Here is a 23,590-nt window from a genome sequence, read left to right on the forward strand (position 1 = left end):
ATGTTTCCAGCAGTGGGAGAGAGTCTAGGACCAGAGGGCACAGCCTCAGAACAGGATGTCCCTTTAGAACAAATGAGGAGGAATCTCTTTAGCCAGAGGGTGAGGAGTCTGTGGAGGCCAAGTCACTGAGTTTATTTAAAGCGGAGGTTGATAGGTTCTTGATTAGTAAGGGTGTCAAAGGTTATGGGGAGAAGGCAGGAGAATGGGGTTGAGAGGGAAAAATAAATCAGCCGTGATTGAATGGCAGAGCAGACTCGATGGGCTGAATGGCCTAATTCTGCTCCCATGTCTTATGGATCTGGCTTCAACTCACTGCAGGTACAGGTGCTTAATACGCAGGAGAATGGGTGTCCATGGTCTCAAGAATTTGGGCATAGATATGATCACCACTCCAATGGGTTAAAGCCACTCAAGCTCACCAATGTAATCGGAGCTAGTGGACTGCTGATTGCTTTTGGCAACTGAACTTTGGAAATAGTATAAAAGGTCCTGGGTCCTGGATACTCTGCTGTAAATTGTTTATATTCTAACGGATGCTTAAAATTCTGCTGTCTTTTGCACAAATTTCATTCTGCTCAGATTCTGCTGTTATCTCGACAGTAAAGTCATGCAATACCTTGATCCGGAAGTACTGTTGCTGCAGTTGCACTGGGCTGTAACTCTACAGTTGGAAGATGGCAGTCTTTGATAAGGATACTCTGAATGAGTTTATACAAATGTCATTTCAATTCAGAATCAATAAAAGATGCCAATAACAGTTACGAACTGTTAATCAAACCCTTCAGATCATAAAATGATGATCTCCCCATGTTATACAGATAGCCATCAACTACAAACTTTCAAAAGTTTTGAATCAGAGCACTAAATCCACCCCTCCTAGAGTTTACAGCCCATTGTTAGGAACTGGTCTACAATCCAGACAGAGAATACACTGTGCCACACATAAATAAACCTCTTCAGTACAAACTGCAAACCCTTCTCCCTACAGCTCCACAATTCAGTCCGTTTCACTCTGACTTTTTCCTCACTTCTTGCAATTGTGCCTATCCTACATACTCTTCCCTCCTCCCTACATCCTTGCTGTATTGAAATCAGATCACCTCGAAGTCTCTCCTACTCAAACTCCTCTTTGAAACCATTGAGATCTCCAGTTCCCTCAACTATCCATAGACCAGAGAAGTGAAACTTGCCCTCATCCTCACCCTTCAGCTTCTCAATACTAAAATAGGTTTACAAGCAACTCAGGTTACTGACTTGCCTTGCAAGTTAGCGCAGGCATCCACAACATAGTTTTTGGAAAAGTGCAACTTAGAACCAGAACAGGACAAAGTTTCTGCTGTTGAACATCTGTCACTATTAGGGGAAGGGTCAAAGAGATAAATAATGCCAAGCAAAAATAACATAACACCAGTATGCGAAGGTAATCCTAGCATATACATTTACCCATGCAGGATGAGTGCGACAATTCTTGACATCCAGCAATACCTGCATTGGCAACTTATTCCCATCCTACCATCATCCTGCCTAAAGCTGTTGTTGCAAAATGCACAATAGAAATCCAGGTGGCAAATGGGGCCAAAATAGGCACAAGTTCCTCATTCCCTTAGCTTGGACGCAAGAGGTTCTCAGAGACACAGCTGTTTCAGGGAGTGAACGTTGCTATGCTGACAAAGATTGTCTCGGTCCGTGTTGAGCTGGCTGAACTCAGTGCAAGAGGCAAGGCTGTAGCCCTACTGCCAGCGAGGAGTAAACCAGACAAGGTTCCCCTACACAGAAACCCCTGCTGGAAAGGGTGCGTGTATACTCTTAAGGCTAAATCAGGCTCAATTAATCCCATGATGGGAGAGCCTATTCACACTCATTGTCCAGGCTCATCTCAGAAAGGTGCAAGAGACTAAAGAATAATTGAAATCATACCCCAGTTGCAAAGATACAAACACCAAAATGAACAGAAATAGACATACACAGAAACTCTCAAATTTCATACAAGAGACCAGTTTTCTTAAAAAAAAGATTTCAACCTGTGGCACAAAATTAAATGACGAATCACATATTTGAATAGCACTCTCAATTCCTGATGGTGTATCATAATCTCATTCAATAATATGTTACATGTTAGGACAAGAGTGATTCTGTGTTACGTGCAGGGTATTTTTTGCCTCACACTCATTTTCTCCCCAAAGGACTTCAATACTTGCAGCTCTACAAGTGGCTCTTCTAAACAACTGGATCTGAACAACAAGGTTTTAGTCTCTTCACCATAGATGTTTTTGCCTTCAGCTGCCACAGCTTTCTTTGCGATTTCCCCATTTGCCTAAACCCACTTCACATTGACTGAACTTTGTCATCAAATTTTGTTTAATAACTATCTGTGAACTGCTCTGGGATGTTTAGTTATGTTAAAGGTGTCACATAAATGCAGGTTGTTGTTGGAAGCTATTTGACCACGTCTGGCATTACACCCACACCTCAATCCTATCCTCAGCCAATGCCCAGTAGTGCAGTGCATCTTCTTTGGAATCGCTCAACAGCTACTTTTCTGCCCCTTTGAGCAAGAGCACAGCTGATTATCGGCCCTAGTCTTAGAACGACTGCCCCAACCGAGAAAACCTAATGCAGTACAGACTGCTGAACCGAAGATCTTGAGCTCATTTTAAAAATTCATTTTGGGGACATAGATGCTGCAGACAAGGCCACTTGTAATCTGTTTGTGGTTGCCCAAGGAAGTGGTAATGGGGTTTCTCGAACTGCTGGTGATGCCTCCACTCCACATCTCCAATGTACATTTACCTGTCCTGCCATCGATGAAATTAACAGCTTGCACATTTCATTAAACCATCAATGGTGAAAGCCACTAACCCAAGGAAAAAGTCGAAATTAATGAACTGACTGAAATCAGACTGACTGAGAGTTCAGTGTGGGTCCATCATTATAAATTGAAAACAGCATTATCTCCGTAGATTTGCACAAAAACACCATCTGTGCAGTTCCACCTTTGGAAAGGGAGAAAGACGAGGACTAGAATCAGAATTACAAACATACTCATTGAGTTTTCATGCCTCATCCTTAACAAGAACAGGTTTCCTTGCTTGGAGTTTGTACAATTCTTCCAAATGAAGATTTTTTCCTACCTGTGCTGACAGATAGACCAGAATCACTAATCACTCTCCAGTGCCACTTGGGCATTTGCTTCTTGTTGCACTAAGGACATTGTGCATATAGAAGCAAAGTAGCTTAAGGGGGAACCAATAAAAAAAAGTGACGGAGCTGTACTCTCTTGGCATTGCTCACAAATATCAGAGACTTACTGGTTACCTGGCCTGCCCCACAAATGCCAATGCTCGAGACAGTCAAATCTGGGCTTCGTAGCTGCATATAAACTGCTTGGAGAACACTCATCAGAACCAATAGGATTGTCCATTACAGCTGCCTTCCTCTCCCCTGACTATATCCCTGAATGGAGCATGTGATGTCACATGGTACATTTGAGGCTACCCATGATCAATGGTACTTTGTGGACACCAATTAATATTATGATTCAATTTCAAAAGGTTCCTTGGTTTTTAATTTGTATATTATTGTTTGTATCCCTCTAAAATGAGGCACTTAACGTGTTACCAATGGGTAGAGAACATCTGGAAATTTTAGCCTTCAGATAAATAATTAATAATACAAACAGACAGGAAAAGAAAAAGAAGTTTGTTTGGAAAAATACAATTCATTACTCTGCTGCCTAAATGTAAGTGTGCAGTGCTTTAAGAACACAAAGTTTAACAAGTCAAATAAAGATTGAGTTTATGAACATGTTAAATAAAAGTACAAATATCTCTGCTCCAATTACTATTGTTGGGAGGATGTCTCAGTACATTCCCAATGAGTATTTTTTTGTTTTAAATATTGAATGTTACTAAAATTTGCATTAGACATAAAATGGCAACCATAAGTACATGCAATAATACTGCACAGAAAGTTTGCCTACTTAAGTTTTAAGGCTAAAGTACTGCTCATCTTCATTATGAATCCCCCATCCCATGAATAAACCCATCAAAAGGACAAACTACAGAAAGTCACTGACTAAATATTTAAAGCTGAACGGAGAGGTACAATCACCTAGATGATAAATAGTAAGCCCAGTAGGCTGAACAAAAGGTAGAGGAGTATTTTTATATTTAGGTGGGTATCAGAGAGATATAAAAATAGGCTTATTGTACTGGGGGATTTCAGTTTCCCAAATATTAACCGGGCTTGCCTTTGTGTTAAAGGTTTAGAAGGGGCGAGATTTTTGAGCTGCGTCCAGAAGAGCTTTCTGACGCAACATGTAGATAGACCAACAAGGGAAAAAGCATTACTGGGACCTTATCTTGAGGAATCTAACAGGTCAAGTGGAGGGAGGGTCAGTAGGGGAACATAACTCCATGTATTTTAAGCAACACACAAAGGAGTTGAAGGAACTCCGATATATGTTTAAAATGGTCATGGAAAAGGACACGGTTGGACCAATAATAAAGTTGGGAGAAGGCCAATTTCATTAACGTAAAGTAGGAACTGACAAAAGGTACCATTGGGAGCAGCTACTCACAGGCAAGTCTACATCTGCAGTGGGAGCATTCCAAGGGGAAATAGCAAGAGTTCAAGGCAAACATGTTCCTGTAAGGGTCATGAGAAATCACTACGTTGAAGCAAATCTGAAGGTGTTCTATAAGTACATTAAAGGCAAAAGAATAACCAGAGAAAAAGTGTCCATTAAGGACATAGGGGGCCATCGATGCATGGAGCCAGAAGGTGTAGGCGAGGTCCTAAATGAATACTTTTTAAAAATCAGTATTCACATTGGAAACAGACTTTGTAGTTGGAGAATTCAGTGAAGGGGTAGGCAAAAGTCTAGTGCAGATCTCCATAAATTAAGCGGAGGTACTCAATGCCTTGGTGGGCTTAAAGGTGGATAAGTCCCCAGGACTGGATGGGATTTATGCCAGGTTGCTACGGGAGGCAAGGGAAGAAATTGCTGGGGCTCTGGCTGAGATCTTTAAATCTTCACTGGACACAAGTGAGGTACCAGCTAATGTGGTCCCCTTTTTCAAGAAAGGCAGCAGGGAAAGGCCTAGTAACTATAGACCTGTGACCCTAACATCAGTTCCATATTATACTGCATTTGCAAAATCTTTTCCAACTTTCTTAACCTCTCTCTACCCCATTGTAGCCTCCTTGTGTCTTCTTGACAACTTACTTAGTGACCTATAAGCAAATTTAACATTTAAACCTTTGGTGCCTTCATCCAAGACAGTCATAGAAATTGGAAAAGTCCACGCCCCAACACCGATCCCTCGATACATCTTGCCAACCAGAAAAGGATCTATTGATGCCTACTGTTTCTTGTTAATCAGCCAATATGTAACCTCATATACCATGAGCTTTTATGTTCAGCAATAACCTTTTCTGCAGTGTCTTATCAGAGAGTGATAGATCAGAAACACGTCCTTTGGCCTACTGAGTCTGTGGCAACGATCAAGCACCCATTTACACTAATCCCAGATTACTCCTAATTTTCCCCAGGTTTCCACCAACTCTCCCATGTTCTACCACTTATAATTTAGGGGTAATTTATAGTTGTCAACCTACCAACCCACACATCTTTGGAACATAGGCAGAATCAGGAGCACCCAAAAGAAACCTATGCAGTTACAGTGAGAACATGCAAACTCCATACAAACAGAGATCAGGATTGAACCCAGGTTGTGGAACTGTGAGGCAGCAGCTTTCCTAGTTACACCACTGTACTTTGATGGTGTCCACATGATTTCCCTTTCACAGAAATATTTTGACTTTGCCTGATAACCTCGAATTTTCTCACTGCCTTGCTTTGTCTTTAACAATAGCTTCTAGTACTTTCCCTATGACAGATGTTAAGCTAACTGGCTGTAATTTCCTGCTTTTCATCTCCCTAACCTTTTGTGTAAAGGTATTATATAATGGAGATCCCCAGGGGTCAGTATGAGGATCATTTTTTTTAAAAAAACAATTAGGTGATTTGATTGTACATAGCACCATTTCCAAATCTGCAGATGATACAAATTTTGGAAACATTGCAAGGATGGCAATAGGCTCCAAGGAAGCAGACCGGTAGAATAAATGGATAGGTGACAGGTTAAATGTAATGCTGCCAAATTGAGGTGCTATAAGTCAGTAGGAAGAATGAGAAGAGGCAATATACAGTGGCATGCAGAAGTTTGGGCACCCCTGGTCAAAATTTCTATCACTGTGAATAGCTAAGTGAGTAAAAGATGACCTGATTTCCAAAAGGCATAAAGTTAAAATATTAAAGAAATGTGTCAACTTTAAGATTATGTTTTTATTTCCATCTTTTACAGTTTCAAAATAACAAAAAAGGAAAAGGGCCCGAAGCAAAAGTTTGGGCACCCTGCACGGTCAGTACTACCAGACAAATGTTCCACATGCCACTGGCTGCAACACAAGCCCAAAGCATGATCGATCCACCCTCGTGCTTAACAGTTGGAGAGGTGTTCTTTTCATTAAATTCTGCACCCTTTTTTTCCTCCAAACTTTCCCGCGTCCTCACCACAAAATTCAGTGTCAGAAGTTTGCAAAGGAACATCTAAACAAGCCTGATGCATTTTGGAAACAATTCCTGTGGACTGATAAAGTTAAAATAGAACTTTTTGGCCACAATGAGCAAGGTATGTTTGGAGAAAAAAGGATGCAGAATTTCATGAAAAGAACACCTCTTCAACTGTCAAGCATGGAGGTGGATCAATCATGCTTTGGGCTTGTGTTACAGCCAGTGGCACGGGGAATATTTCACTGGTAGAGGGAAGAATGAATTCAATTAAATACCAGCAAATTCTGGAAGCAAACACCACACCATCTGTAAAAAAGCTGAAGATGAAAAGAGGACGGCTTCTACAACAGGATAACAATCCTAAACACACCTCAAAATCTGCAGTGGACTACCTCAAGAGGCACAAGCTGAAGATTTTGCCATGGCCCTCACAGTCCCACGACCTAAACGTCATCGAAAATCTGGATAGACCTCAAAAGAGTAGTGCATGCAAGATGGCCCATGAATCTCACAGAACTAGAAGCCTTTTGCAAGGAAGAATGGGCAAAAATCCCCCAAACAAGAATTGAAAGACTCTTAGCTGGCTGCAGAAAGTGTTTACAAGTTGTGATACTTGCCAAAGGGAGTGTTACTAAGTACTGACCGTGCAGGGTGCCCAAACTTTAGCTTTGGGCCCTTTTCCTTTTTTGTTATTTTGAAACTGTAAAAGATGGAAATAAAAAAGTAATCTTGCTTAAAATATTAAAGAAATGTGTCATCTTTAACTTTATGCCTTTTGGAAATCAGGTCATCTTTTACTCAGCTATTCACAGTAACAGAAATTTTGACCAGGGGTGCCCAAACTTGCATGCCACTGTAGAGGGCACAGTTCTAAAAGTGGTGCTGTACGAGAACCAAGATCCGGGGATAATGTACATAGTTTGTTGAAAGTGGCACAGCAGGTTAAAAAAGCGGTTAAAAAAAAGTATCCTGAGTTTTTATAAATAGAGGCAAAGAGTACAACAGCAAGGAAATCCTGTTACATCTTCATCACAGAAGAATCTGGTGATCAGTATCTTATTCACCAGACTTCAAGATGAGAATGCTTTGGAGGGGGTGCAGCAGAGATCTGCTGGGGATGAGGCACCTTAGGCACGTACAAGAACCGAAGATGGGATTGACTTTTTGGAACACTGGAGTCCGAAAGGAGATCTGATTGAGGTAGTTAAAATCGTGAAGTATACAGACAGCAGATAGAATTAAATTGTTCCCATTGTGGGAGGGCTCCAGGCGAGGCGGGGAGAGCGCACAGAATGAAGATGATTGTGGCAAACGAACCAGTTTAGTCAGTGGCTAGAACCTAGATGTATCACCAGAAGTAGCGGTGGAGTCCGAATCAGTTGCATCAGTAGCGGAGGCAGAATCAATTGCAGCTTTCAAAAAGGAGCTGGAAAAGTATCTTTAAAAAAACACTTGTAGTGCTATGTGTAGAAAGCAGGGTGCGAGACTAGCTGGACCGTGCCTTGACGGGCCGATGGCCCCCATCCGCACAGTAACTATCCTGTGGCTGGTTTAAACTGAAAGCATTCCACACCCGAAAGCCATCCACGCAAAGACCCGACACTCATTCCTTTCCTTACTCCAAATCATCTGGTTCCCATCCCCCATGAAATCTCAGGCCCGTAAGTCATTCTCTGGTATTCTATATATAAACCCCAAACACCTCGACTTGATGAAAAACAAAATCAATACTGCATTGGTTTGGAAGGCATTTTTCGAATTAAAAGCTAATAATCAAACCTCACGGAACTGTAACATTTAGCTACTTTTATGAAGATTTGGTTAAATGGAAGCCAAAAATAGCCCACACGTACGAACAAGGGAGAGTGAATGAGAGAGACTTGCAGTCTCAGAAGGGCACACGTCACCAGAAACACCCTGCTGCTGTCTCTCCAACACGTGGAAATCGCAGATCCACAATAAGATACTGGAACGGTAACATCAACCTCGTCGTTACGAGTAATGGTTAGCAATGCAAAACATAAAAAAGAACGACTCCATACCCTTTAGAAAAATAAACACACGACTTAAAACAATTCCTGTATATTGAACGACAGGAAAAAAATGTAACAGTAAGATATAAAATTTCCCGGTTAACCCTGAACTACCTGGAGGCGCTGGCTATAATGCTGGAGGGCGGACCTGGGAGACTGAAGAGACGATAAAACTGACACGGGTCTGTTTCCTGGCGCGTCTGGGATTTCTCCGCTCTGCCCCCTTCCCCGCCCCTGCAACAAGAGCAGGGAGGGAGTCCCGACAAACGACGTAGAAAGCCAACAGTAAAATCAGCTGCACTTACCGGAAATCTTAACCCGGCCGCCGGCCGATTGACTAATCTCGCCAACCCCCTTCCTGTACTTTAGAAGTAAATTTGGAGATAAGGGTGAAAAAAAACTTATTGCAAATTCCAGTTTGCAACTATTTCTGGGGGTTGGTCTGGACACGAACATAAACTGAGGGAGGGAAGGGGTATTGGCGAAGGAGAGACTCCGTGTTTCTCTAGAATTGTTAGTTCGACAGTAAACAGAATAATATCTACACAAGTCTAAGTAGAAAATAATTAATATATGTGTATGAATGCGATTGTTTTAGTTACTGTTTTAAGAAGATTAATGGATGCTTCCCACACCCCTCCCCCCTCGGGCTGGGAATCGAATGGCAGGAGCTTCATTTGCATGAAGATTAAGGGTTGACATCAGGATTTTGTTACATTGTATCATTCGGACAGGAGAAAGGTATCCATTTATTTTTAATTATAATTTTCTTCCTCCGAAGCCGATTAAATTTTGCAAGGATACCGTTATAGCCGCGAATGTGGAAAATCTTTATTCACAAATGACAAACCGCACCGCCAGGGAATCTTTCCAAGGTGGGCTCCAGATCCTGGATTTTTCCCCCTTTTTAAATGCTGTTTAAAGGATTCAAAACTTTCTTTCTCCCTTATATAGAACCTTTTTGGGAAATCGCTGGCAAAAATCAGACCACGGTCGTATATATTTGGGGGATTTTATCTTTAATTAATCGGAGGCGCGACCAGCGTTTATCTAGTATACGTTTATCGGAGAAAGAGAGAGAAATGGCAACATCGGTTCGGAGTATCAGTAGCGAGTCTTTTTTTTAAATTTTAGTCGCGTGCAAACACTTTCCTGTGTTTAAATCAGGAGGTTTCTGGTGGCAGATCCTGCCCAGCACTCCACGCCAATCTGGGCTCGTTGCTTTGACTGCAAACGATCAGGCTTTCGAAATGCTCCCAACGCGATTAAATTCCCGTTTAAGATTAGATTTAACACATGTGGGAATAAAACGGAAGAAAAAGGTTGAGGAAATTCGGGTAACTTCTAAGTTTGACCTACCCCCACCTCCTCCTCCTCCATGGCGATTCCCCCCCAAACCCTGAACTCCTTCGGTTCTTGGCAGGACGATCTGCTTCTCTCGCACAAATCTCTTCACTGGAGGGAAAGTCTATAATTATATATCTTTTTAATTATAGAGATGGATTCTGAATCGCCTTCAACTTTCGACTCGGAGGTAAGATTATCATCTGATTTAAACAGCACTAAGGTTGGGGGTGGGGCGGTAGAAGATTCCGGGATCTCCCTGTGTTTAAGATTGATTTTTTTTATATATAAATATATTTATATCAAGAAATTCCACTTTGAAGATTAATTTTCTTGTCGATTTTCGTCGACAGCCGGATAAATTTCAGACCCAAAGGTTTCGGAGTATAGTACAGCGCCTTGCGCCATCTTGTTGATTTGCATATATATTTAAACCCCTTATTAATCGGAGCAGATATGTTGGCAATAACGTGTCGCCCACCGCCTTCTATTCCCGCCCGTCTGAAGTTAGGGATTTGTTGAGGGAGGGGGAATGTTTCCCTTTTAAATCAGTTTTTAATGCCCTCCCTTCAAATGTCTGCTGCCTGTCTGCTCCTCGGAGGTCGCCAATCCCTGTGTGTTTTTAAAAAAATAATGAATATTCGCCATCTTGCCTCTGACCCTTCCCTTTTCCTGTCTTTCCCTCCTTTTTGAAAATAATAATCTTATTTTCCTAGTTAATGGTCCGCGCAATCCACCGACCTCCGCTTCTTCCCCCGTCAGCCCCGAGCTCCCAACCCACCCCGCCCGTCACTATCTCGACTAATTTCACCAATGCCTGAGTGTCCCTACTTAAATGTATTTTTTTAAAAAATCAATTCGGTCGTGCCTCTGGGTGGGCTCTTAATTCACGGTTAAATATAAAGCTTTACTGCTAATAAATTGTATTAAAATATACAAGAATGAATCGGCCCCTTTGTTTGTACAGTCACTCGGAGCTGTTGGATAAGATGGACCCCCTTGGATTAGTTAATTCCCACCGTGTAAAATGTGTACGTACGTCTATGACCGAGTGTTAACAGTAAGCAGGTCAGCCTCGGGAAAGCATTAAAAGTGAGATTTGATGGGAAAGGATGTCTGCTAGGGGAGCTCTGTTTTCAATCTGTGGAGCTGTATATAAGGTTTAGACCGAGAAGTTTCGATGTTGGTGGCATTTTACAATTGAGGAAAATCAGCGTGTCTCTGGTGTAGAAGTCGGCACTTCTGCACTATTCTAAATTACGCACAGGAGGATAAAACACGATGTTGTGCAGGTATAGGGTGCCATCACTCCGGACGCTGGCCTGAGGTTTAATCGGGCTCTCAGTCCCTGATGTCGCCAGGTGCCCTTTTCCACATTTCACCGAGAAAATCAAGAGTTCAGACTCCTTGCTGTTATTCCTCACTTAATTACGAATCGCACAGTGAAGCAGATTTCCAATACAGTTTCTTATTTTACTTTGTGCATTTAGAATCATTTTACTAAAACCTAATCATATTCTTTGTGATTAAACTCATTGAGCTGGACATGTTAAGCAAGACAGGAGATGCTGGAGGAGTTCAGTGGGTGAGGCAGTATCTACTGGAAGAAAATGGACAGTTGCCCAGATCTCTTGGAGCAACGAAGTGCTGGAAGAACTCAGCAGGTCAGGCAGCACTGTGGAGGGAAATGGACAGTTGACGTTTCGGGTCGAGACCCTTCTTGGGCCGAACAGAAAACGTCCTGCAGGCACCAGCACCGAATCCAATTCACATTTAACTGAAATCGGTTTGAAAACTTCATCCACTGTGACACAGTAATGAAATTTTGTGGCTGACCCAAAGCAAGAACCTGCCTTCTCCCTACCGTGCATCCCACAGCCACATCATCCCTGTAAAACACTATCTTTTAAACTAGATAATGGCAGAAACTGTGGCTCATTGATTAGAAATGGCGATTGTTTTGATGCTGAACGTTTGGAATATTAATGAGGTAGGGACAAATGCAGTCAACAAGAATCACAAATATGTGTTAAGACTCGTGACTACCAATACACACCCAGAGTGCCACTGGTTTAGTGTTGCAGAAATTCATTGCTAACCTTCCCCTATCTCCCTTTCTGCATCTTCTCCAGGATTACTCCCCGGCTGATAAGAGGAGCAGAACAGTGGAAGATTTCAACAAATTCTGCACTTTTGTGTTGGTTTACGCTGGGTACATCCCTTGCCCTCAGGAAGTGAGTTTAACTATTCTTACTACAATTTATGTACAGCTTGATGAGACCACATCTCTAGTACCGTGTATAAGTTTTAGTAATGTTACCAATAAAAAGGAAATATTTGCTGTAGAGATTTCTCAAGCTGGTTCCTGGGATGGTGAGTTGTCCAGCTCTCTGGAGGTTAGAAGAACGAGAGGTGATTTATTGAAATAAAATTCTTACAGGGCTCGAGAGGGTAGAAAGTGGAGGATGTATCCCATGGCGGGGAAGCTGGAACTAGAGGTCACAATCTCAAAATGAGGGGTAAGCCATAAAGGACTAAAAAGAGGTAAAATTTATTCAATAGAAGACAGTGGTGAATTTTGGGGATTGTGTACCCTGGAGAGCTGTGAAGACTCAAACACTTGATTCCGTACAGAAACCGATTTGTAGATTTCTGACTATGAGAAGAATTGAGGGAGGTGGGGATGAGGAAGGAAAATGGTGTTGAGGTGAATCAGCTTCGCCCTCCCTCCTTTCCCCCCACCAATCCTTCTGCCTGTTCTTCCCCCTCTGCCAACCAACTGCCCATGCTCCCTATCCCCAGTCTCTACTCCTCATCCCCTCCCTCCTCTTTCCCTCTCTCTCTAATACCCCTCACCCCTTCCCCTCTCTCTCCTGTTCCCCCTTGCTTGACCCTCCCTCTGTCTCGGCCAGCTCATTTCACTTCCTGCCTCTCTCTCCACTCACTGGCTCCCTCTTTCATTCTCCACCCCTCTGACCCCGCTTGTCACACTTTATCTTCTCCGTCTCCACCCCCCCCCCCCCCCCCCCCAAACTGGTCAAGACAAATTTTTAATTAGAATCTGCAAAATCGTGCAAGAGACAGGGTGTACTGGAAGAATCCATTTCCTTTGATAAAGGGGTCACTAATTCAGGGTCATAGATTCAAAGGTAATTGTGTAAGGGTTAAAGAGGATTGATGCACATCCCTGGTAGTTCTCTCCCCTTCTCCATTCAGCTCAAGATTCCAGACCAGATTATGTGCTCAAGTTTTTTGAGTGGAACTTCTGAGTCTGAGGTGAGAGTTCTTCCCATTGAGCCACGCAGCCTCCTCATGATTCTCTGACCTGATGAGATGTGTTGCCTTTTGCCTTTCCAGGATTTGCCTCTCCGGACCAGCTCCAGTCCTCCCAACAGCACAGGCAGCACAGCAGATAGTGAGCCCTGGGATCTTCGCTACAATGACCTCCCACTGTCCGTTCCTTCCAAGGCTAAACGCAGGAAAACTCTAACAGGCTTCAAACGAGCCAAACCATACTCATTTCTGAAGCATCACAAATCCGGTGGCTTCCTGCTGCCCGCCTTCAATCGTAGGAAGTCTGATAAGATGAAGAGGAAGCACAAGGTGAGGACAAAAGAGGAGGGCCCAAGGATAGAAGAACCGCGCATCGAGGAACCTGTCAAGCAGGAATCACCTGATCTGGATCCAGTGACCAAACCAAGATTCACTGACCATGATGCAGTGGACACAACACCAGTTCCTACTAACACAGTACCTCTTGCCCCTGAGCCCCTTGCCCCTGAGCCCCTCACGGACTTCCCAAGTGAAGGCCAGGACGGTTCTTTTGTGCCAGTCACTGCAACAGAAACGATGAATGAGACGATAAAAAGTGAAAAAGTGGAACGACACAGAACTGTTTTCCGTCAGGGAAAGCAGGTTGTGTTCAGGGATGTGGATACAACGGGCAATGATGAGGACATCATGGTGGATTCTGGTGAGTGAGCTTTAGAAATGCCATATAGAAGGCTGCTACTTGATTGTCATGCTTGGATGTGTGTGTCTGTGTTACAGTCTCAATGTGGGTCCTCATCCTCTATCTTGGCTGGTAATTCTAATCTGTGACACTGGGTTGTGTGGACAAGAAATGTCCCTGGTGTGACTGGGTTAACTGTTCTCATTTGAGGTGTCGTGGGTCTCATTGGTGACATGTGTAACCATCAATAGAGACAGATCTACAAATAGGTGGTATTATTTTCAAACCAATAACCACCAAAACTAACAACACGCTGTACTATTAACAAATTCATAACCATTAATAATAGGAGACTGTAATGGCCAGTACAAGTCTCAGACCCTTAAGCATCCTGACAAAAGGCTGCTTTTGATTGCCAGAATTAGAGATGAATGGTGACCCATCAATTCTTGGGATGTATTTATAATCTCTAGGACTAGCAAGGGACTGTTGACCTTCAGGATATGACTCTTGTGTTTGGAATCAATAATTGAATATGTCATAAACTTAGAAGTAACTAGTGACAGCACTTGCTTCTTTGCACTGGATCTGGTTCATTATTATCTTTGGCTAGTACTCTTGGCAAATACTTTCTAATTACAAAAACGCATGGGATAAAAGGCTCATTTGTGCACTAAATTATTAATCCCTGCCACTTAGTGTACACCTTGCAGTGAATTCAGAAGTTATTCTTAGAAAAACTAATTGACATATTCCCTGCATGGACAATCATGTTCAAAACTCTTTCTCTTGACCATTGCTAGGATTTGAATCTATTTTTGTTTGGAACTCACCAGCATTTCCCATCCTTCACCTTTTTTCAAATTTACAAATCTAAGCCACTTGGCATTTAAACGCATGGGGAAATCACATCCAATCCTTTTATTTGGCAATTATGATTTTACACACACCTTCCAGCAGAGGACACAGGAGTGATCTCTTTGTCCCTCGATTGATACCAAAACTAATTTAACTTCCCTTGGGCCATTCCCTTGGGCCAACAAACTGACAACTTGAGACCTTCTTGGTTTGTAGGATTTTATATATTTGTGGACAAAGCCATTTCTTCACTGAATGGTTATTGGGCAGACTTTTGTTTGATTCCTTTTTAGCTCTGATGTTAAAAGGGATTATAATCATTGAGAATATGTATGATCTATTCAGAATATTTACGATGATTAAAAAGTTTGATCTGGTAGATAGAAATTAAACAGAAACTATTTCTTTTAGTGATGGTCGGGTCTTGACATTAGAATTGGGTTGTTCAGGGGTGATCTGGAAGCAATTCACACAAAGGACATGTAAAACCTATAGAAAACTGTAATGAATTAACAATTAAACTTTAGGATCAGCATATTAAAGGTTACAGAACCAAAGCAGATCAATTGGTCAGCCATGATCTATCTGAACAGTGGAACTCTTTCAATCATGCTCACTCGCTCGCTCTCGCACTCTCTTTGATATGACAGCTGTCATCCCAACCCAGTTCTAAATGAAAGCAATTCCGCAGATGGGGCAATTTTCATCAGAAAAGCTGAAGTCTGGTCAAACAGTCAAACTCAGGATGGTTCTGCTGAATTTAGGACTGAGAAATATTGATGTCTTTAGCCATTGCTTAATGTACAATTTTAAAATGAAGTCAAACTCTGTCTTGTTCAAATTATGTTGCTTAATTGCAAATTATTTGGTTCTAAACATTTCCCCAATTCAAAGTTTCTGGCTGCCCTGCTATGCCTCACGTCAGCGACCATTCATCATGCAGGACCCAATACAGTGCATAGGCAACATTTGTCTTGAGGTTAAGGCCCACTCCATACACTTGAACAAAAGGTCTAGGCTCACACTCGCAGTGCCAATACTGGGAAAGTTCAACATTGTTGTAAGTGTGAGCTTTCAAATGAGATGTCAAACTGAGGCCTCATTTGCCTTCTGAGTTGGTGTAAAAAAAAATTTCTTAGCCACTACAGTCGATATTTATCCCTTAGCCAACATGATAATGATTAACCTGGTTATTATCACATTGTTATATATGAAATCTTGCTATGCACAAATGAACGCTTTGTTTCCTAATTCATAATAACAAATACAATCCAAAAATGTTGTCAAGGAATTCCTCACCTTGTGGAAACTGATATGGATATTGTAAGATGTTGTTACTCGATTTGTGATAATTAACTTTTGAAAGTTCTCCCCTGAACAGACGACGATTCCTGGGATCTGGTGACATGTTACTGCATGAAGCCATTTGCTGGACGGCCAATGATAGAGTGTAATGAGTGTGGTACCTGGATCCACCTGTCCTGTGCCAAAATCCGCAAGTCCAATGTCCCGGAGGTGTACGTCTGTCAAAGGTGCCGAGACTCCAAATGCGATATTCGAAGATCAAACCGGTCCCGGACCGGCTGCAGAAAGCACTTCCTCGACTGAGGTGTCAGAGGCTTTTTCTTTGTTTGTTTTATATCTGGGAGAGAAAAGAGAATCTTGAGATGATAATGGGGCAAAAAAAGCCCTTTTTAAGACAAAAGAGACTGATGGACTTGCTTGGAGACTTCCACCCATTCATGCAAGAATTGTCTGCTTTTTTTGACTTTGTCTTTCTGTTCACCCTCATGATCTCCAATTGAGAGCCCGTGAGATCAGGACTATTAAATCAATGATAGTCTTGGCTAGTCCATCACAATGGAATTTGGGCATAGGCAGTGAGGTGGTGTGGGAAGTAGGGGCAAACATGCTGACTACTATAAACAACATTTCCTTTTCCCCTCTGAACCTTCCATTGGTTATCACCCTGACTCCACCACCCTTTTGAGTACGAAATGTGAAAATCCACAAAAGCAAGGATGGCAATAATCTTGGGTCACCATTCCCATCTTCCTTTCTCTGCAGTCCTTTGTTATAAGAGTCTCAAGCAAACAAAAGGGGCCCAGTGCAATAGACAAAGCCTTAAAGCACTCTAAATTTGTCAAAGGGGAATAATAAGTAATGAATTTAACTAGTGGCCTGGCATTTAACAGTGCAATAAAACCCTGATGCTGTAAATACACTGCAGTTCTGTCATATTTCAGTCAGTAAAGGTAGGTTAATGTGTCATGAATTCTGACCAGGATACATGCTTGATGCCATAACTTCTCTCTTCACAGGGGATGAATGCCTTGCTGTGTACTTCCAGCATTTTATGAATTTTTTTTCATATTTCCAGGATTTGACAGTTACTTTGATACAAGAGAAAACAATGCTCTTTTTGTAATAAATAATTTGCCCTCTTCTGCATTAAAAAAACTTTTAACCAATTACAATTCAACCAGAACTAAATATTCTTTCTACAAAGGTAGATAACTGTGTTTAAAATTATGTGGTGAGTGGGTTCATTTGTTGTAGTGTGACTGACATTGTTAAAAAGGTTTGGAATGGGGAAAGTAACTTGGGATTCTTTTTTAAGAATATTTCTTTTTTGAGAAGACTTTACACAGCTTGTGATGCCTAAAATTTGGTACTCAGAATCAAACTTAATGTCCCATAGTGAGAAGGAGAAAATAAAATCCTTAAGAGCCAGGTTTTTAAATGATCATTGAATTAATTTCCATCTTTGTGTTGTTTTACAGGCCATAACATTAAACTGCTGGTTGAAAAGTTAGCTGTTGAAAAGTCTGGGCAGAAAAGTCTGTTAAAGATTCATTTCAGATGCGCTGTATTAAATAAATTCCTACCTGTTTATTATTATTTTAGGTCTGTTATGGCAATATATTGGAATTAATTCAGAATAGTAAACCAAACTGAAAGTTTATGTGAGAAGGAGATCACCATCTATTTAAGTGTCCCCCAAGCCTTTATCTGTTTTTTATCTGTACTTCTAGATACATGAACAGGATTGTCTTTCTTGTGCACCCTTCCCTCTTTGTATACTGCAAGATGTATATTGCCATAAAAATATGCACATGTATTTTTATTCTCAATGTTTTATCCTACGGATATTTGCCAATTTGGGTCTTCTCAATCCTGACTCTAGTGAAGTCACCGACAGGAAAGAGCTCCATACTGAATTTTATCAGAACTAATCACAAAGTGCACAAAGGTTTTGCCCATTTTTTGTAGATGGACGAAGTATGTGAAGTGAGAATCCTTCCCTTAATCCACACCCCACTTTCTTCCCCAATCAGGTTTTCTGTCTGCCTTTCCACTTTAACCAATAATCTAGGCTAGCCAAATGTAACGATGGGGATAAAGATCCAGTTAAAGATATAGTGAGTACTAAAAGATGTCTGACAATCAGTCCCCTTCGCACTAATGCACAGAAGATTAATTTGCCCCCTCAGTCACTCACATTCAAATAATAGAAATTTCATCTGTCAAAATATTCTCTTTCCCCATTCCCACACCCTATTTTGCCCCTACAAGAAAAATGTGAACTAGTAGTCTCCTTTGTCAGTAAAACCACCTCCTTAAATTTATTTTCCCCATGTTAAGGATTGGGAGGTGGGAAAAAGATTCAGTTTGTGAGGTGGGAAGCCTATGCTCATTGGCTTGAATGTAAAAGTTCCCATCAAAAATCAGCCAAGATTCTAAACTTTTAGTCCTAGTCTGTGATTGCTGGTGTTAATGTTTGCATAGTTGGACAATGGGCAAGCACAAGAGTTGGGGTCAGGTGTGTTAACCGGAGAGAATTCATTCACCCACACACACTCTCAAGGTTTGAGATGTAAAAAATAGCTGGGATGGACAGCTAATGGAAGGTGACTGTTCCCCATAGAACTGTTGAAAATCAACATTTTTAGGAGAGAAAATCCACATCTGACACCTATGTACAATTTAATTCATAAGGGTCCCAGAAATCTATTGAACTAAAGTAAAGCATTGTTGTAAAATGTTCCTTGGTATGTGATTAAAACCCATTTCTCCCATATTCTTCTGAAGGAAAACTTATCCTAGCCCCCAACCCCTTTTAACTTGTTTTATGAGGGTGACTTTTATAAAGCGGCATTGTGACTTTACAAGGACTGGTGGGTGCTCTTGCTCCCAATGGGAATATCTGCAGTTGACTCTCATGCAAGACGAACAAGTCTCTGATTTAGGGACACTGTGCAGTGATGTTGCAGGGAATGTTGAAATGTCTCCATGGAAGATTTATAAAAGCGGAACAAAGAAAACCTTGTTTCTGTGAAACTTTGTACGTGTATATCGGAAGTTATTTTGTAAATAAAGATTTAACTATTGGTATTTTAGTTGATGAATCTGTTAATACTTTTTCCCTTTCTCACACCATATGAAGGAAATCAAATCAAAGGAACAAGTGCACAAGGGGCTGATCCTGAGTAAAATTCTCACTATATTTCTCAGCAAGATCCTAGATCAGGTAGGGAACTATTAGATGTAGAATAATATGCTTAGCACCTAACCTCAGTGGTTCCCCTTAATGAGTACGCTGATATTTTCATAACCATTACTTTCTTGACAGATGGTTAATATATTCAGATTAACGCAAGCATTGACGAGAGAAAAAATATTGGGCAGAATTGCCTGCCTTTATTCATTATTCATGTTAGTAGATGTCTATATGCAAATAGTATAAAATAATTGCTCTTGGTGGCAAGTCCTGCCACAATGTTATAGCCAACCAGCAACTACAGGTTCATTTATAGAATTACCATACAACTTCACAGAAGAGGAAAACTTGAGTATCTAGTAGATGCAGCAGTTAGTGCAGCTAGCTGACAGCTCAAGGTATCAAGGTTTTATCTTGACTTTGGATGCTGTGCATGCAGACTTTGCATGTTCTCCCCATGACTGTGTGGATTTCCTCTGGGTGCTCTGGGTTCCTCCCATATCCCGAAGATGTGCTAGCAGGTTAATTGGCCATTGTAAATTACCCAAGTGTAAGTGAATGGCAAAAAAAAATCAAAGGGGAGTTGAACGGCATCTGTGAAAGCGAATAAAAAGCAGGGGTACAAGGAAATAAGGAGGTGGGAAGTGGGACTAATGAGATTGCTCCCCTGAAAGTTAGCATACATCCAATGAGAAAGTAACAGACTGTAGGTAGTGACAGGAGTAATATAGCAATGAAAGGGAAAATATATTAGGTGTTGTTAGTTTGGCTTTGTTTGACTGTCACCTGAGAAGGGTAAAGAAGCAAATTTTGCTGCATGATCTTGGTAGACATGGCAATGTAGAGGAGGTATGTATCATAGGAAATGCTGTCTTTTGGGTGAGAGATTAAATTGAGGGTACATCTATTGTTTCAAGTTCCCATGGTAATTTACAAGAAGAATTAGGGGTTCTCCTATATTTTGATCAAACACCATTGTTTGTTTATTTAACTAATTATTCTATATGGAACCTTGTAGTTAACCAATTGGCCACCAATATTCCCTGCCTATCAAAAAGTAATTTAGTGGCATGACCTACCACTGAGAGATCTTCCCTTAACACCATCCAGCCTCGTATTCCCCAATTTGGCCTGGCCCACTTTTACCTTCTCTGCACAAGCAGGACTGTTCAGGTAGACACATTGTTTCTGACTGCTCTTGCACTATTAAACTTATTTTTTCCTACTCTGACTCCATCTTTTTGTCTGGTCCTTTTACTCTGTGTGTGACATCTCTGATAATTTCCCACTTAATGGGTTTAATTTGCTTATCTTCATCAGACACATACAGTTCCTTTACACTTCCATCCCAAGTGAGCTGGTCTGAGGACCCTTCACTTCTTCCTTCAACAGAAGCCCAACTAGCATCTGTCCATTGACACACTCATTCACCTGACTGAATTTATTCTCACGATGAGTAACTTCTTCAACTGCACTCACTTTCTCCAGATTATAGATGGAGCTATAGGAATTCACCTTGGCTGAAGCTTTGCCCAAATTTTTGTGGAATAAGTTGGAACAGTCCTTATTTCAGTCTGTCTCGGATTCCATCGCTCAATTCATTTTGTGGTTCATCACAGAGGCAGCTTCCTGCATTCATGCAGAACTCGAAAATGTCATTACTCTTGCTGCTACTTGGTGTATATATGACTCGTCCCTTTCTGAATTTCTCTTGTCTCCATCTTGGGATAGATTAGCTAACATCTAATATAGATGTTAACTATATTTCCTCCCACACTGCTTCCTGTAAGGACTCTATTCCATTTTCTCAGTTCCTCCATCTCTTTTGTAACTGCTCTGCTGATGAAATTTTCCACACAGATGCCTTTGCAATACCTTTTTCCTCCTTTACCATAGTTGACAGAGTCCTCAATTGCAACTCACTACTTCCCACACCTCTGCTTCCTCCAGAGCAAGGTTAAGATTCCTCATCCTCCATCCTTCTAGTCTTCTTTTTCAGTGATCATCTTTCACAATTTCCACCACCTTCAAAACAAGATCCACCAACAGACACACCTTTCTCTCCCTTTCAGCTTTCTGAAGGGATTGTTCCCTTTATGACTCCCTGGTCCATACTTCCATCTCTGTCTTTCTCATGGCACTTTTCCATGCAACCATAAGTGATGCAACATCTATTCTTTTACCTCTACTCTTCCCACTATCCAGGAACTTAACAGTCCTTCCAGGTGAAGCAGTGATTCACTTGCACAATTTACAATCTAATGTATTGCATTTGGTGCTCATGACATAAACAAACCATACACATATTGGGTGTCCAATTTACAAAGCTTCCAGTTGCCTGCCAGTTTAATTTTTGATCCCACACCCCGTCCCATACGTCTGTGACCTCCTACAATGAGGCCCACATGAGCACCTTCTAGCAACATTACAACCTTAGGATATCAATATCAAACTAAACAGTTTCAGGTAACTAAGTTTTTCTGTTTGTATCGGAACTGGCCAGTTCTGTTGTAAGGTGATTTATGTAATATTAACTTGGTTATTTCTCTTTCCACAGATATTGCTGGGCATTTTCAGCATCTCCTCTGGTTTCTTATTACACACCAGTTGTGACCTGCATTTCATGATTTTACATGTTCTTTTGTTTGTCTTCCCTCCCTCTAACTGCCCTCAATCAGACAACTCTATAAATACTGGAATCACCTTGGCAACTCTGGCCTCATCCGATCAGAAATATTCCCTTTATCTTATCCATAGGTCCCCCACCCTCCCACCCTCTGCAACAGAAAACTGACTCATTTTCTCACTTTTCCACTTTTGCTGAAGAGTCTTCAACCTGAAAAGTTACCTTTGTTTCTCTTTAGAAAGATGCTACCTGACCTGCTGAGTGTTTCAGCATTTTATTTTTTAATTGGTATTAATGTGATGTCCTGTAAGTGTGAAAGGTGTTTTTTGAATAAGTTTTTAAGGCAAAAGGACAGATCCCAAGTGTGAGGGATTGGCATATGAAAGAGCAAAGGGCATAGGATACAAGCAGAACTAGTCCAGTGGAAGGTTTCAAATTAGTTGAATGAAAGAAGGGTGGGACAAATTTATGGAGATATTTAAAGATAAAGACAAAGATCTCAAAATGCATTGAAAGTGGTTTAGAGAAGACCTATTAGACTATTACCTAACATGGGCAGTTTCTCTTGTGAAGAAAGATTGGACAGAGTATGATGGTATCTAATGGAGTTTAGAAAGGTGGGTAGAGACTTGATTGAATATTGAACAATATTGACTGGGTGGATGTGGAAGGGCTCGTTTTTACTCAACTTGGAGAATCTTAAACAATGAAACCTTTTTTAAAAATAAGTTGCTCACCTAAGATTTGAGTCAATTTTTTTTTCAGAGGGTTGCAAGTTTTTGGAACCCTCTTCCTCAAAGGGTGATAAAAGCAGAGCCTTAATATTTAAGGCAGAGGTAGATATATTCTTGATAAGCAGGGCGAGAAAGGTTATGGTGGTGGGTGAGATCGTGGAGTTGAGATTATAGTTAGGTGAGCTGTGATCTTATTGAATGACAGAGTAGGTTTGAGGGGCTCAATGGGGTAGTCCTGCTCCTTAATCTGTTCACTAATAAATTGTTATAGCAAGATGAAGCCAGTGATAGCCTGGGTAATAGAAGTTCATGGAAATGGATGGGCATTGCCATTCCAAAGAATTGCAATTTGCAGAAGTTCACAATGAAAACTTTATGAATAGGAAAACCTGTTATTTTAAAAAAAGTTGAAATATTTAAGGTCAGGTGAGAAACAGTCAGAACTGTAGAAATCGGGAGTGATACCATCTAAAAATGCTGAATTGAACGTTCACTCCTATAAGGTTGTACAACTGTAATATGTGATGCTCTTTGAGCTCTCATTTTCCTTCATTAGAACAGTGTTAACAGGTTGAGGAGTGGCAGTGGCACTGGGATGCAGAATTCAAATGGAAAGGGATCAGAAGCTCATCAGGTTTAGTAAATCTGTTTCTGTTCTCTCCAATGTGGGGAAACCACACTGCGTAGTGAAGACCATGTGCAGTGTGAGAGGAACCCGGCGGTGGCGATGGCACTGACTGAGGGGAGACGGTGGGCACATGAACCGTGCGGCCACTGATAGTCAGGACCCGAAGGCCCGATGGCCCACCGTGTTCCATCGGTCTACTTCCACATCTCTGTCGCCTAAGGGCATGTCAGATACTCTTTCAAATACCTTTAGGGCGGAAAAAAAACTGACCACTGATCTACCAAAACTTCATGGAAGAATCTGCGCCAACACCAAACCAACTTGTACCTGAACGCAG

At 41.4% G+C, this 23,590-nt stretch overlaps 2 protein-coding genes across 8 annotated transcripts in view; one reads left to right on the forward strand and one right to left on the reverse strand.

The window, feature by feature from the left end:
• klhl21 (kelch-like family member 21) overlaps positions 1-16,335 on the reverse strand; it is a 39,519-nt gene extending 23,184 nt beyond the window's left edge. The window contains exon 1 of one of the 4 annotated variants that reach the window (XM_052039148.1): positions 8,916-9,027. The gene's annotated coding sequence lies outside the window, so the exon portion shown is untranslated. The other 3 variants (XM_052039150.1, XM_052039147.1, XM_052039149.1) reach the window with 3 other exon arrangements.
• phf13 (PHD finger protein 13) lies at positions 9,114-23,360 on the forward strand. Of its 4 annotated transcripts, XR_007958242.1 has the most exons (7): positions 9,359-9,485; positions 10,107-10,144; positions 12,087-12,188; positions 13,312-13,927; positions 16,146-16,373; positions 19,212-19,295; positions 23,313-23,360. XR_007958242.1 is itself a non-coding variant. In XM_052039151.1 (6 exons), exons 1-5 carry the CDS (start codon positions 9,452-9,454, stop codon positions 16,370-16,372), a joined length of 1,017 nt encoding a protein of 338 aa, XP_051895111.1. In that variant the 5' UTR covers positions 9,359-9,451; the 3' UTR covers position 16,373; positions 17,548-19,143. The 4 variants fall into 4 exon arrangements, 3 of the variants coding, with proteins under 3 accessions (XP_051895112.1, XP_051895111.1, XP_051895113.1); XM_052039151.1 differs by lacking the exons at positions 19,212-19,295; positions 23,313-23,360 and adding an exon at positions 17,548-19,143; XM_052039152.1 differs by lacking the exons at positions 9,359-9,485; positions 19,212-19,295; positions 23,313-23,360 and adding an exon at positions 9,114-9,351 and having other exon boundaries at positions 16,146-16,372.
• Positions 23,361-23,590: the final 230 nt, after the last annotated feature.

Source organism: Pristis pectinata, chromosome 26 (genome assembly GCF_009764475.1).
Source record: "Pristis pectinata isolate sPriPec2 chromosome 26, sPriPec2.1.pri, whole genome shotgun sequence".
In the NCBI taxonomy this organism is placed as follows: Eukaryota; Metazoa; Chordata; class Chondrichthyes; order Rhinopristiformes; family Pristidae; genus Pristis; species Pristis pectinata.

Bases quoted from the DNA above. Each gene is read 5' to 3' on its own strand.
- phf13 (XM_052039151.1), top strand. From the start codon at position 9,452: ATGACAAACCGCACCGCCAGGGAATCTTTCCAAG. The intron at 12,189-13,311 runs GTGAGTTTAACT...TTGCCTTTCCAG, and splicing joins ACATCCCTTGCCCTCAGGAA to GATTTGCCTCTCCGGACCAG. The intron at 13,928-16,145 runs GTGAGTGAGCTT...TCCCCTGAACAG, and splicing joins GGACATCATGGTGGATTCTG to ACGACGATTCCTGGGATCTG.